At 40.9% G+C, this 15,029-nt stretch overlaps 1 protein-coding gene across 3 annotated transcripts in view; it reads left to right on the top strand.

Annotated features, from left to right (window-relative positions):
* LOC138736379 (serine/threonine-protein phosphatase 2B catalytic subunit beta isoform) overlaps positions 1-14,291 on the top strand; it is a 124,852-nt gene extending 110,561 nt beyond the window's left edge. For 2 of the 3 annotated variants that reach the window (XM_069885828.1, XM_069885824.1), the window contains 2 exons: positions 8,584-8,613; positions 12,783-14,291. In XM_069885828.1, coding sequence (XP_069741929.1) covers positions 8,584-8,613; positions 12,783-12,961 — 209 coding nt within the window. In that variant the 3' untranslated portion in view covers positions 12,962-14,291. The remainder of the gene's footprint in view (positions 1-8,583; positions 8,614-12,782) is intronic. The other variant, XM_069885830.1, reaches the window with a different exon arrangement.
* Positions 14,292-15,029: the final 738 nt, after the last annotated feature.

Genomic DNA, 15,029 nt, shown 5'->3' with positions numbered 1-15,029 from the left:
GTTGTCCTATTTGCATGTTTTGTCCAAGTTTTTTCTGCTATATTCCATCTACATATTTCAATAACAATAAATGCTTACCCATAAGTACACTAAAAAAATTCTTGATGTTCCCTGCTGAAATGGGGTGGGGGGGAGAGGTATGCCTGTGAGTTTTACATGTCATCAAATACGGTGATTAACAGCTTTAAGTCACAGAGAATCGGGAGGGAGAGAAAAATGGGAATGCCTGAATGAGACAAAAAGTGGTGATGTCAGCAGGCAGGGAGAGATTACCGACTTAAAGATATGTGGTTTGCAACTGATCTATCTGGAGGTAATTTAAGAAGAAGGTGGTGTTTAGCAGAGTGGTTCGAATCCAGTGCTGTCTGCAAAGAGTTTGCACATTCTCCCATGTTTGTATGGCTTTCCTCTGGGTGCTCCAGTATCCTTCCACCCTTCAAAACATAACAGGGTTGTAGGTTATTCAGGGTATTTGGGCGGTATGGTTAGTGCAAGTCTATTACAGCGCCAGTGACTTGGGTTTGAATCCGGCCCTTTGTACATTCTCCCCATGTCTGCACGTGCTTCCTCCGGGTGCTGTGTTTACTCTGTTTCGAGCCCAAAGGACCCCAAAACCCAGCAGCAATAGACATTCACCAAGACAAATGGTTACTTAAACAAAAGTTGTTTTTAATTATCTTTAAACATCAAAACAGAATCAAACTTTAACTTATCTCTATTTTTAACTTAACTTAACTTAACCCCCTTCTAATTCTTAGCACACATGTATGTAATGTGTGTGTAAATTTAAGAAAGTTCTTTGGTTCACAGTTCAATCTCACTTCTCATTCTTTCAAGTTCTCTGGTTGCAGGCAATTCTTATACTGTGCACAGAATTTGCAGGCAATTCTTATACTGTGCACAGAATTTAACATGTATAAAGTTCACCAGGCTTTGATGCTCGAAAGGTAAATGGTTACCGCTCAGGAAGGTTCTTGTAGGTTTTATAGAGAGTGATGTGTGGTTCCAGGATTTCCACAACTGAGGTACCACCATTAGTCACCTCAATGTCTCGCTGATGAAACTTGCCCCATCAGGGTTCTCCAGATAATAACCTCTTTCTTTCAGGTTACCAGAGTTCCTTTCTGTTCCACTTATTCCAAGAGAAACACGAGATAGCTCATTTTCTTTTCTTGCATGACACTACCCTGGAGCTGCTTCTTCTGTCTGACACTGTTCAGTCACCCTCTCTCTCTGAGACACTGAGACTCTCCAACTGCCAGAAAGCCCATGTGACCCTCGCTCTCTCACTTGTAAAAAAAATCCTGACCTTCTCCAGCAAACAATAGAAGTCAGTCTTCTGGTTCATCTGTTGTTTTTACGTAAACAAGAACCCATCAGTGACCTTTCTGTGAGCACTCCAAAACTCTGCAAAGAGCTATCAATAGACATCATGTCTCCTGCTTGTTGCTTTAAAGACAGTAGTTCATTCATTCTACAAGTCAATTCAATTAACACCTATTTGTGAAATCTCCATAGGCATTCCTCACAATTTCTGCAAAGTCACTGTGGATATGAATTCTTCAGTATTTCAAATAAGATCTGTTTTAAAGTATATCCATGTAACCTACTCTACTTTTCCCAATTTATCTCCCCAAAGTATTTCTATATATTCTGTCACAACTCCCACCATTCAAAATGTACAGGGGTTGTAGGTTAATTGGGGTATTTGGGTGGCACGGGCTCATGGGCCAGAAGGCCCATTTACATTTAGAAACAACATTGGAACTTTGAGAGGTAAAACATTGCAGTTTTTAGAAATACTGAGCAGGTCAGGCAGCATCTGTGGAAGGAATTGGGGGGGGGGGGGGGGGAAACGACTGGCCAATTATGATACAAACTGGAAAGATAACTTGAAAGAAATTGTTGAACTCGCGTGTTGAGAATAATAGCTTACCTCGACAGAGAAAGGGATGCCATTGCTTGATCTTGCATTGGGCATCACTGAAACGATGAGAGAGAGGGGTCAAGATGGGGGATGGGATAGAGAATGATAAGCCCCTGAAAGTTCAGGGGATCCTTTCTTTAATATTTTTGTTTATTTTCCCCATAAATATACATAGAAAAACTGTCCAGTCTTAAATGTGTATTGAACTTGTTCTTTACAACAGAAACCCCACCCACAATACAAATCCACACATCGTCAGGCCTCACATTTATGTCGAAAATCAAAAATTCTATATGGGCATTTATTATTATCCTTTTTAATTATTATATTTATAATTACAAATGGCCCCCTAGATCCAAATATGGCTGCCATATAGAAACATAGGAAATAGGAACAGGAGTAGGCTAAAAATGGCCCATCGAGCCTGCTCCGCCATTCAATACAATCATGGCTGATCTAATTTATGACCCAACTCCACCTACCTGCCTTCTCCCCATATCCCCTAATTCCTCTATCATGTAAAAATTTATCTAACCGAATTTTAAATATGTTTAATGAGGCAGCCTCAACCACTTTCCTGGTTAGAGAATTCCAAACATCTTAATGAACATATCATATTTGTTCCTAGTTGTATAATTTTTTCCATATGTATGCAACTATTCATCTCTGCTGTCCATTGTGCTATCTGTAGAGGGGAGTTGGACTTCCAAATAATCACAATACATTTCTTAGCCCCTGCTAAGACTATTTTACCAAATGAAAATTGGAGTTTAGTTAGTTTATTACTTATTTCAATGAAGTTGCCCAAAAGCTAACGCTCCTGGTCACCTGTGAAGGCCACCCCTGCTATCCTTGTTCCTGCCAGAAAGGTCTCCACTTCACACACAGCCATATAGCATGTAAAAATGTTCCTACTACTGTCCCACACCTAAAACACATTTTCAATATTTCAGGTTTTGTTTTAAGCAACTTCTGTGGCGTGAGATATAATTGGTATAGGAAGTTATATTGCACTAATCCATATCCAAATCCCAATCAGACCAGGATCTTTCCATTATTTGTAACACCTACACCCGACTCCTATCTCTCAGTCTCTGTAAACCTGGTTTTGCACTTTAATTCTAGAGAGCATAGCACATCTTAGTTATAAAATTGTTAGTTCCATTTCACTAATTTCAAGCAGGGCCAAACTTGTCCTTCTTCTTTCTCTTAGGAATGGTCTTAGCTGGAGAAAACAAAAGAAAGTCCCATTAGCTACTCTATTTATTTCTTAATTGTTCAAAAAGACATAAGAGATCTCTCCACATAATATATCTTATTCCATTTTCGTACAATGAATTCAATATGTTGTTACCCAGATTCATAGTCAGAAACACCTTTTTACATACTGGTGTTCTTAATGATATGAGTGCAATCCTCAGGGACTCCACTTGATAGTCTGATAGTTTTGTGCCAATAACCACAAGATTACTCGATAAATACAGTTCTGGTTAAAATGAAAAATACACTTCTCTAATTTTTGTCAAAAGTTCTGCCAAGTCAAACCAAAAAGATCTTAATTTCACACATAGCCAGGTGGAATGTATGTGTTCCAACTATACCACACCTAAAGCACCAGTCCGGAATTTCAGATTTTAAACCGTGTAATTTTTGCGGTGTAAGGTATAATTGGTGCATAAATTTGTATTGTATCAATCTATATCTGGCATTGATAAATGATGTCATATTATCGGAGCACAATTTTGACCAATATTGTTCTTGAATCCTTTTCCCCCCAAGTCCGTCTCCCACCTTTTCCCTTGATTTGTGTAAGCCTGGTTTCGGGCTATTGGTCTGCCTTAGGAAATGTATCTGCAGTATAAATTGTGATCCCCTTTCGAAGAAGAGCATGTTACGACACGTTGGCAGGGTCACGGCTCGTCCTAAACTCTCTCTTCAAAAAAGATCTTAATTGAAGGTAGCAGAAGAAAGTTCTATTTGACAAATCGTTTCTATTTTTTAGCTGTTGAAATGTCATAAATTGTCCTTGTTCATAACAATCCTCAATGCACATGATCCCTTTATGGCGCTAAGTGTCCAGGATTTTATTACCTAATGTCATTGGTATTAACTCATTTACAAGGGTATTTTTGAAGATAACTCCACTTTTAGACCTATACATTTATTAATTTGTTGCCATATTGTTGCCAAATTATGTGTTTTAGAATGGGGCTATCTGTCTTAATATTCCAATTATAAATGAAAAATCTTATGTGATCTTCTCACCTGCCAGGTGTGGAGCAATTTGAACTCAATTGGGAATATTCCCTCCCTTAAAAAAAAATGCTATAAATTTCATTTGGGCAGCCAAATATTTTTTAAATTGATTAATCATAGAATGTAAAATATGGTTGGATATTCTCAGCAGGCAATGTATGCATGAAAAGAGAAAATTAAGTTTAGTGTTAAAGCTACAGGATCTTGAACCAAAATATCAAATTTAACAATTTCCACTACCCAGCCAGATCTGATACATGATATATTTGTAGCATTAACTCGGCTCTTCTCTCTTCACAGATGCTGCCTGACCTGCTGAGTATTTTACATTTCCAGCAGTTGCTCACAGTCCCTGAATGCTTTTTCCTCCCTCCCTCCATCTCCCTTCATTTACATGTCCTGCAGAGTTGAACTGCAGTTAACAAATCTCTGCAGCCCTGTCTCAGCTTGAACTGTCTCATTCATTCTCTCGTTTCTTCACCATATCGCAGACCTTCTTGCCGTTCTCCCTCTCTTCCCCTTATCACCTGTTCAATTTTAATTTTTTCCTGCTGCTGAAAATTCCTCAGTGTGAAACATTAACTCTTTTTCTTTCCCCACAGACGCTGCTGAATCTATCCAGCAATTTCTGTTGTTTCCTTTTTCCAGCATCCCATGTGGCCTTGCTGATAATTTAGTAGATTATATTCTAGTACAAGATCCTGTCTGGAGGAATCATCAAAATGTCAGCAGCTGATAGCTAATTTAGGAGCAAAAATTCCTTTGATCTCTGAGTAACAAGTCCGCTCCACCTCTTGAATCCTGCTGTGTGGGAAAAGGATCTCTCTTAATCACCGTGATCTACCAATTCCTCAGTTAATGTTATTTAAATGTACCCATCATGATCATATCTATTCTAACTATGCTTTTCATAATATTTAAATGCCTAGATCAGATTCCTCAAGGCAGAAAGCTGCCTTTTAGGTTATATTTTCCAGTTGCAGTATTCAGTACATAAAAGTGCTGGAGAAGTTCAGCAGGTGGTATGACATCCATAGGAAGTAAAAGGCCGTCACTGAAGGCCTCAGGCTCAAAATGTGACCGGTTTTTACTTCCTCGTGATGCTGCATTTTTGTGTACTGCACTTGACCCCAGTATCTGCAGATTTTCTTATTAATCTATTGATGCTTCCACACCCTGCCCCCCGCCCCATGATCTTCTTCCAGCATCACCATGGTTTTCCTGGGTTGCAAAGGAGCCTGTACCAAGCTTCATGAAACTCTTCATGAAAGATGTGTAGCCCATCGTGCATTAGATGATCAAAGGACTTTATAGCCAATGACGTACTTGTGAAACGTTGTTCCTGTTGGAGGTCATCGAAGAAGGCTTTCAAAGCTTGCAGAGGGCTCTGGACCAGCTGGAAAGATGGGCTGCAAATTAGCAAAGGAATTCAATACAGAAAAGTGTGAGGTGTTGCATTTTGAAAGGACAAACCAAGAAAGGACGTGCACGGTAAACGGGTGGGCACTGAGGAGTACAGTAGAACTGAGGACCTGGGAAGTCAGATATCTAATTCCTTGAAAGTGAAAGATAAAGTTCTAAGAAGAGCGTTTAGCACATTTGCATTTATCAATCACTGTTGGGATTCTATGATAAAGTTGTATAAGGCCAAATTTGGAGTACTGTGTGCAGTTTTGGTCACCTAACTAAAGGAAAGATTAAATTGGAAGAGTGCAGAAAAGATTTACAAGGAAAGGTTAAGGGAAAGGTTGGGTCTTTATTCCCTGCAATGTCGAAGAATGAGGGGAGATTTGATAGAGGTGTACAAAATTGTGATGGAATAGAGTAAATGCAAGCATTCTTTTTCCACTGAGGTTAGGTGAGATACAAATCTGAAGACGTTTGTTAAGGGTGAAAGGGGAGAAATTTAGGGGAAACTTCTCCCCCTAAGAGTAATGGGAGTTTGGAACGAGCTGCCATCTGCAACTGTGAATCCAGGTTTAATTTTAACAGTTAAGAAGAATTTGGACAGGTTTGTGGATAGGAGGGGTATTGTGGGCTATGGGCTGGGGGGCAGGTCAGTGGGACAAGGTAGAATAATAGTTCGGACAGATAAGAAGGTTCGAAGGGCCTGTTTTCTGTGCCGTAATGTTCTCTCATTCTAGGAATGAATGAAGAAATAACTCATTTACTGTTGTCATCTGTGGGTAGCTCTCTGGCCTCGAAGTCTGAAGTGGGTTGGACAGCAATTAATGCTATTGCCTCCGCTCCAGCGACTCAGCCTTGATCCTGATCTCAGTGGTGTCTGTGTGGAGTTTGCATGTCCTTCCCATTGCCTGCGTGGATTTCCCCCCCCTCCCCTCCCCCCAGGTGCTCTGGTTCACTCCCACATCCCAGTGACATGCTGGTTGGTTGATTAATTGGCCATTGTAAATGACCCCTTGTATAGCTGAATGATGGAGGAATCGGTGGTCACGGTTAGCGCAGCAGTTAGCATGACGGTGCTAGTGACCCTGGTTCGAATCCAGCACTATCTCTGAGGAATTTGTATGTTTTCCCCATGTCTGTGTGGGTTTTCAGGTGCTCTGATTTCCTCCCACCTTTCGATATTTGGGCGGCACAGGCTTGTGGGCTGGAAGGGCCTTTTACCATGTCTAAATTTTTTTTTAATGTAATGGGCGCAAAGACAGTAGGTCACAAAGAAATAAAAAAGGGACAAATGGCATTGCTCTGATGGAAGCCAGCATCGACTTCATGGGCCAAATAGCCTCCTTCCATGCTTTAGTCAATAGGTGGATCCCTTCGTACAGGGACTTTAGTGTAAAATTTATCCTTTTGAGATTTGTGAACCATCCCATCTTTTGGATGAGTCCTGACATTGAGACTATGATTACCCTCCACAGTTGTGCTCCATGGATTGCAAGACTCAAATAACTCTCACAATGTCCTGTCAGTGACCATTGGTACCTCAACATCAACAAACATATGATCAACGTACACATGATAGGCTTGCATGGGAGCCAGGACAAGCTTGCTTCTTGGATCCAAAATGAGCTTAGTAATAGGAGGCATATTAACAATTTGTGAATGTAGGAGATAGGTTTAGTAGGTTTGCAGATAACGCCAATGTTTGTGACATTGTGGTTAGCAAGGAAGGTTTCCTCGGGCTGTAGCAGAAACTTGAGCAAAGAGTTCGCAGTAGGATGTTAGCCCTGACAAGAGTGAGGAGAGGTTAATGAGGGTAGGATACATACAGTACATGGTAGGAACCCTACAGAAAGTTGGTGAATAGAGGGTCAACTCTAGTTCCTTAAAAGTGAGAACACAGCTAGAAAGGTCGGTGACTACATGAATCAAAGCATTGAATATAAAAAACGAATACTGTACAAAACAGGATTTTTTGTGCACTGTTGGTAACAACACAGAAAGGATGTGTTTGTGTTTGAAAGTGTAGTGCTTTAGATAAAGAGAGATTGGATAAAATGGACTGCCCTGGAGTGAAGAAGGCAGATGGGCAACCTGGTAGAGGTACATAAAAGATGATGGGGGATTTGAGGGAAAGTTTCTTACAGAGAGTGGTAGATATCTGAAACTCCTTGCCAGAGAACAAGGTGGAATCTGATACGATCACTAGATTTTAGGGAAGTTTAGACAAGGCAGAGAAGGACATGCAGGAACGTGGGGTTAGTGTAGACTGGGGGGAGGGGTGTGGCAGAAGGGCAGACACGAACGCGATGGGCCAAAAGGCCTGTCCTTGTGCTATGACTCTTAAGGAGCTGAGTAAATTACCTGTGACGCTATCTTTGATGTCATGGAAAATACGTATTTTCAAATAACACCGTAAAAACATTCTTGGAATATGACACTGTCATGTTAGAGGTGATGGTTTGGCAGGTTTCCTAAGTTGAAACGCTGCAGTACTTCTGAGCTAGGGTGAGATTTGGGTCATGCTGTGAGTGAGAATGGCACCAGGGAAATGAAAAGAATATATAAATTCCAAAGTTGGGAACTCCTAGTTCTGAACATTTTTGAATTTAGGCTATGGTATTCAAATTTCATACGAGGTTGGCAGTCTGCGCAGGCTAATATGATTCAAAGTGACATTGGTACATGTTTTTGGCAGAATAACATTTGATTGAACTATATTTGTCTTTCTTAGACATCACAATAATATTAGAAATAAAATTTAAAGTAAGAATTTTCATATTTTAATATTGATTAAGCCAACCGTAAATTGTACCAGTTTTTGCATTGCAACTCTTAATTGTGTTTTGATATGTGTTGAATCTGCTGTTCTGAATATGAAATTTATTACAGTACTGTCTGGAGATGATGTATGCTGCTGTTCAGTTTTTTTAATGAAATACTACGCTACTCATCTTTCTCATTCATTTTGCATGCAACTACACACTTCTGTACAGCCACAGTTGAGGCAATTGAGGCTGATGAAGGTACGCCCAGTGTTAAGGCATCAGAGATGTATGGTTCAGGATAGGGTGGGGATGTGGGTCAAATGTTGGGTGTATCTTAACTTGCACAAGCAGGATTTGAATTGGTTTATATTGTTAAAATTCTTGCAAATATAGGATATTCTTCAGAAATAATATGTTTGCAAAGGTGGGTTATGTTTATGTCTGTCTATATTACCTTACGAAGAAATTCTCTCGAAGTGTATGGTATTCAGTACTTTATCCTCTAACAGCTTTGACTTTTGGTAAGACGCATGCTTTTCGAGTTTGCACCCTGCATGTTCCGTGAAGTCGTTCCAATGTTTGCAGTTATTGTGTGTGAGTGCTGATACACTTTGCATGTTACTTTTATGAACTTAAAGCATTGTGCTTCACCCTCTCAATAATAAGTGAGCTGAGGGTGATATCTCATTGCCAGCACTGAATGAACCTCAATCATGTCTTGGGGCTTTTGTACATCAAATCATTTTGCAATATTTCTTGTCTTAAGACCGGGTATTAAAAATAGGGCTGGGCATCCCTCATGGAACCTTGAAACGATCTTGAGGGTGGCTGAGATTAAACACTATATTTAAGCATTGCAGCATCTGTGATATCAGAGTGCAGTCACCCTGTCAACAGAAAAGGAAGGGAAAAGTCCAAACCAATTTCTGTTAGCAAGGTGATGAATTTATGTTGTCCCTTCACTTCTGAACGTTCAGTTGAATACTATATATACTTGTGTAATCAATTGTTTGGACCACTTTTTTGGGCCAAAAAGGGCAGGAGGGTCGACTTTTACACGGGTAAAACTTTTGACCTTGTAAGTACCTGCGATGTTCCAAGCATTGGGAGCTCAGATGTCTGGGTCTGGCTGGTATGCCTGCGGTTGAGTCATCAGAAGCTCAGGTGGGTGGGCGGCCAGGGTGTCGGGAGTTCGGATGGGTGGGTGGCCGGGGCGGGGATCTTCAGTCAGGAGCTTGGATGGGTGGGCGGTCAGGGCCAAAATTAGAGGGGTTGATTGTTACATGAGTCATAAAAACACACCCAAATTTTTGGGCCAAAAAAAGGGGGGGGCGTCAACAATTACATGGTATCAATGATTACATGAGTATATACAGTAGGTTATGCTTGAGGCAATCAGATAAATGAACACCAAAATTATAAATGTTAATAAATGCCTTCCCTTCCCCCCAAATAAACCTGCAACAATTCTTGCTAAATGAAAGCTGTAATGAAATGAGCTTTCAGCTTACAACCTGAAAGATAATGTTCTCCATCAACTGCCTGGTTGTGCAAGATTATAGATTACAAACTTGAAATTTGTTGAAATCCTCTATTTAAATAACACGTGTTGAAATCTTTAAATAAAATGCTGAGCCTGTATTTGACATAGATGCCGTTATTTCCCCTGACAGATGATGTTGGTTTTCCCACACTCTTTATGGTTGTTAAATGTGATTTCTTTAGTGGAAAGTGTTAGATCTGTAATTTAGCTTAAAATCATTCCAGAAAAAAACTATTAGTAATGTGTTCTTGCATTAATATTTAAGAAACAACATACTGAGATAGCAGTTTTTGAACTGTGTGCTCTCTATTTAAATATTTAAATCTATTTAAAACTAATAGTTTTACTGCTTCTTTGAAGTAAGATTATTTGAACGCAAGCTCACCAACATAGTTCTCCACCTCGCTTATCCTTTATTGAGTGGGGGGAGGAACTGATGGGTAGTGACGTGCTCCTGATCTTGCCCGCATTGGGCGGTAAAGTAGATCGGTGTGGCCCCATGACATGGATAATAGCATCGAAACCATGTTTAGTCTGCTGTGGGTTGAGAAGTTGGTTCCAAAGAAGAGCTCTGAAATCCATTTGCAAAAACGAGAAACCAGACAAAATAATTAAAAATGCCAGAAAGTAAAGATATCCACGTTTTCCCCTTCCGTTGCTCTTGCAGTGCGTTCATTACCAGGTTTTATTTGTGTAATAATGAAGAGAGCAGAATTGTATCCACATTCCCTTAAAATGCACCACAATAATTGGGTAATTTTCAAAGAAAACTTTTTGCCAAAAATCCATGAACTGCAGTGTTTGGACTTTTCCCCATTCTTGCATGACACTGACCTTCACTAAGATCAATTAGACAGGGGAAACTTTGCACAATTGTTAAGATGACTCCTCTGGGGGACAACCTCACTTCAACTGTTCCACCGTAGGGGGTCCGCACTTGGACCAGAGCGTCACAATGAAATCCCATCTACAGCAACTCTTTGACCAAGATGTTATAGTTAATTTTTATTTAATAAATTGAATGCCAATCAGCTGATGCATTTGGGCGATCTAATAATAAGGGTAGGATATGTACTGTGAACAGTAGGACTATGGAAAGTATTGAGGAACTGAGGGATCTTGATGTAGAAGCCTGTAGAGGTGTGAAGGTAGCAGCACAGGTGGAAATTAGAGATGCCTGCCTTCATTAGCAGGGTCATAGAATATATAAACGCGGAGGTTATGGTACAATTATAAAATATAACTTTGGCCACAGCCTATATACTGAGTGCAGGTCTGGTTGCCCACTATTGAAAGGAGATGATTGCATCAGAGAGGATGCAGTGGAGGTTGGCCGGAATATGAAAGACTAGATATTTTCCAAGGGATAGAGCAGGAATATAAATAGGGTGGATGGTAAGAAACCCTTCAGCTGAAGAACATAGAGCATCAGTTTAAAGTGATCAGCAAGAGGGATCAAGGAGATCTGACATTATTGCTTTTACTCAGAATGGTGGCAGTGATTTGCCTGGGGTGGGGGTGGGCGGTGGGGAGCAGCCGCTATCACAAATATCTGGACAAGCTCCTGCATTGCAAAGGTGTAAAAGGTTACAGAGCAAGCACATGTAAATGGGTTTGGAATAGATGGGTGCATAATGGTCAGCACGGGCACAATGGGCCAAAGGGCAGTTTTTTTGATTCAGGACACGAGAGGGTCTGTAATAATGAGCTGCTGTAAGGTGCAGACAACTCTCATTGTGGTTCTAGAGTTTATGGTTGGGGTCATTCTGGGAGGTCTGTTGGATAAAACTGTTCTGGACGTCAGGCTTCTGAACATTCTGCCCAAAGGTAGCAGTGAGAAGAGAGATGAACACGATCTAGACCCTTGTACAGCAGTCGGAAGGCTGTAGGAAGTCTCACATAGACACAGCAGGGGAACCTAAATTAGATAGGTTTACCAAAGAGGGCCCTCTCTTAGTCCAGAGCCTCACTGACCATGAGGGTCCAGGAGTAACTGGGACCAGTACGTCACTGAATCCAATCTAACCAGTATCCAACAGGGCACCTTGGATAGAACAGCATGTGGCTCCAGTCTGCTGTCTTCACAATGATCAGAATACCTGGCTTAGACAAGCACTCTCCAGTCAGTCTGGCCTGCCACAGGATGATCACGTCCACCAGTACACCACAGGGTCACCTCCTCAGATTAAAGGGGCTGGAAGATCTCTCTCTGCCAAACGATGCTAAGTCAGGATGTTTTGCAACGCCCTGCTACACTGCTGTCTAAGTCACTGTGTTCACCATGTGTTGCGAGGATCAAATCCACTACAGTGGAGCTGATACTGTGCAGGAATCTGGCAACAACATGGGTGCGGCAGTCCAAGCGGGCACTGTGGTTTTCTCGGATTGTCCTCAGGTTGCTTTCATGGGAGTTAAGGGCTCAAGTTTCACTGGCAGGCATGCAATGCCAAATTCCCTTGCAGTTCAATGGTAGTTAATAACACTTTATGTCGGTGAGCTTGTAACTGAAGTTTTTCAAGTATGATGAGCAGGACATTTCTTGAATGCACAACATCTCTTGCGGCTTTGAGTGTTTGATGATGTATTTAGGGTGGCTCTGCAACAGCGCCAGCAAACGGGACTTTGGGTTCAAATCTGGCGCTGTCTGTAAGGAGTTTGTACGTTCTCCCCATGTCTGTGGGTTTCCCCCGTGTCTATGTGGGTATCCCCCAGGGGCTCCAATTTCTTCCCACCCTTCAAAACTAACTGGGGATTGTAGGCCATTTGAGTGTAATTGGGCGGCACGGGCTCGTGGGCAGAAAGGGCCTGTTACCGTGATGTATGCTTGTCTATTTGCCCTGTGTCATTTCTGTGACTTATCTCACCTATTTTGTATCTCATTCAGCAATCCGAGGGTTCTCGCCGCAGCACAAGATCTGCAGTTTTGAAGAAGCGAAAGGCCTGGACAGGATTAATGAGCGGATGCCCCCACGGAAAGACACTCCCCAGCAGGATGGCATCAATTCAGTTAGCACAGCAAATACCAATGAGAACAATGGAACTGGCAACAGTAACATACAGTGACCATGCCCCCCTTCACACACTCGCATCACCCAGAATCACAGCTTCTGAAATGGCCAAGGCCAGTATCCGTGTGTTTATGAACAGCTGAACAAATTTGGGGAACTTTAAATGATCAGATATGGTAAAGACATCCTGCTTTTGAAAGAAGGGCCTGTGGTAGATGAAGATTCATGTGCATGCAGCATGTAATCAAGACTCCTGGACCCTTGGAAAGTCAGTACTGGTTTCACTAAATCACATCTAGAATAGCATCTCACACCCATCGACTTCAACACTTAAGTTTACAAGCAAGATCTATCTTGAATAGCTTTAGTTGCTTTCAATCAGAATTTGAACAGAAACCCTAATTAATGCTGAAGAGCTGACTATTTATTGATGAACATTGTTTCATGATGTCTACTACAGACAAGTTTTTAAATTGTAGAATGGTCTTAAAACAATAAATCTGAGGCTGTAAAAAGGTGTATTTTAAATTTATAAAATGCCAAAATGAATCTATTGGGCTGCAGGGCCTTGGTAACACACTAACCTCAGGTTAACTCCTTCCATCGGATCCCGTGTTATAATTGCTGCGTCGTACTTTGTAGGAACGTGTCTTGCTTTTGAAGAAACCAAAGCTATTTAAGCCAGAACGACAGTAGACCATAGAACCCTGCTAAGTTGACTTTTGGACCCCTTTTTAAGTTCTACCATGCATTTTGAATGAATAGCCTGCACTCAATATGAATTGAAAGGTACTTTTAATTGAATTTTGTACATGATGGAGAGACATTTGATTCATATCAAACCTGAAAAGCTTACCTGTGTAATTAGTGTATGCATGTTTTTCATTTTGCAGATATTTAATATATAAACATTTAATGTACAGGACAGTAATCTATAAGGTTACATAAATGTAATGGATACCTTTTAGTGCATTGTGAGTATTCGACTGGCTTATACTATGTTCCCAACACTCTGGAAGAGCTTCAGGCATTTTAATGTTTCTCTATGCGATGCAAGCTATGGCCCAGTTTAAAAACAGGATTGTGGTGACAGTCTCAAATTTTAATGTTAATTTTTTTATAAGATTGCTTTGTTCAAATACATCATGTCAAAGGTAGTATGTTCGATTAGCTAATGATGGTCACCCCATCGCGTACTACCTGATTCATTTTTATTTTTTCCCCCATCCCAAACACAATTTTAATCACAAGTCACAATAGAAATCATCTCTCGTTTTGGTTTGGCATCAGCACATTGTACATAACTCTCAGCTGAAAATTGTATGTCTGCTCTGAACTATTTAAATATTTTATAGGATGGTACACAATAAATGTTGTGTATGGGCCACTGGTTTTATTGGATGATGTGGATTTCTTCAGTCTTCTCTGAAAAATTGTTGCTGAAAACAACGTGGAAGAGGTCAGTCTTCGACCGTATCCCAGTGAAGGTATTCAGCCCGATGTTCATGCAATGCACAAAATGGCTGGAGAAACTCAGCAGGTCACACAGCATCCACAGGAAGGGAAAGGCAGTCGACGTTCCAGGCTTCAGCCCTTCATCGGGAATGTGGAAAATCAGGTGCCCACTGTTTCCCCAGCACTTTTGTGTATTGGACTAAACCCCAGTATCTGCAGATTTTTTTGTTTACGGCCAGCTTCCATGTTTTAGTTTAATTAATGTATTATTTGCAATATTGCATTACTTGTTTTGATACTTAATATTTCACCTTTAATAGAGTTTTAATTTAACAGGTAAGATTGAAACTTAGGACCACAGCTATTTACAAATAGAAATGAACAGTTCAGAAGAATATCTCCAGGTTTGCAGAAGACATTGGGCTGAGGGTGGTTCCAAGGGGCTGCAGGGTGACGGACAGATTAGGAGAGAGGGAAAAGGTATGGCAGGTGCCGTCTCATGTAGATTAATGTAGAAGAATGAGAGGTGATCTTTTAGAAATGTATAAAATTACAAAATAGCGCAGATAAGATAGAGGTAGGTAAGTTGTTCCCATTGGTGGGGGAGACCAGAACAAGGGGGACATCGCCTCAAGATCCAGGGGAGTAGATTTAGGATGGAGATGAGG

This window comes from Narcine bancroftii, chromosome 6 (genome assembly GCF_036971445.1).
Source record: "Narcine bancroftii isolate sNarBan1 chromosome 6, sNarBan1.hap1, whole genome shotgun sequence".
NCBI classification, from domain to species: Eukaryota; Metazoa; Chordata; class Chondrichthyes; order Torpediniformes; family Narcinidae; genus Narcine; species Narcine bancroftii.
Note: the sequence above shows the minus strand (reverse complement) of the source record. Positions and strands in the feature narration are given on the sequence as shown.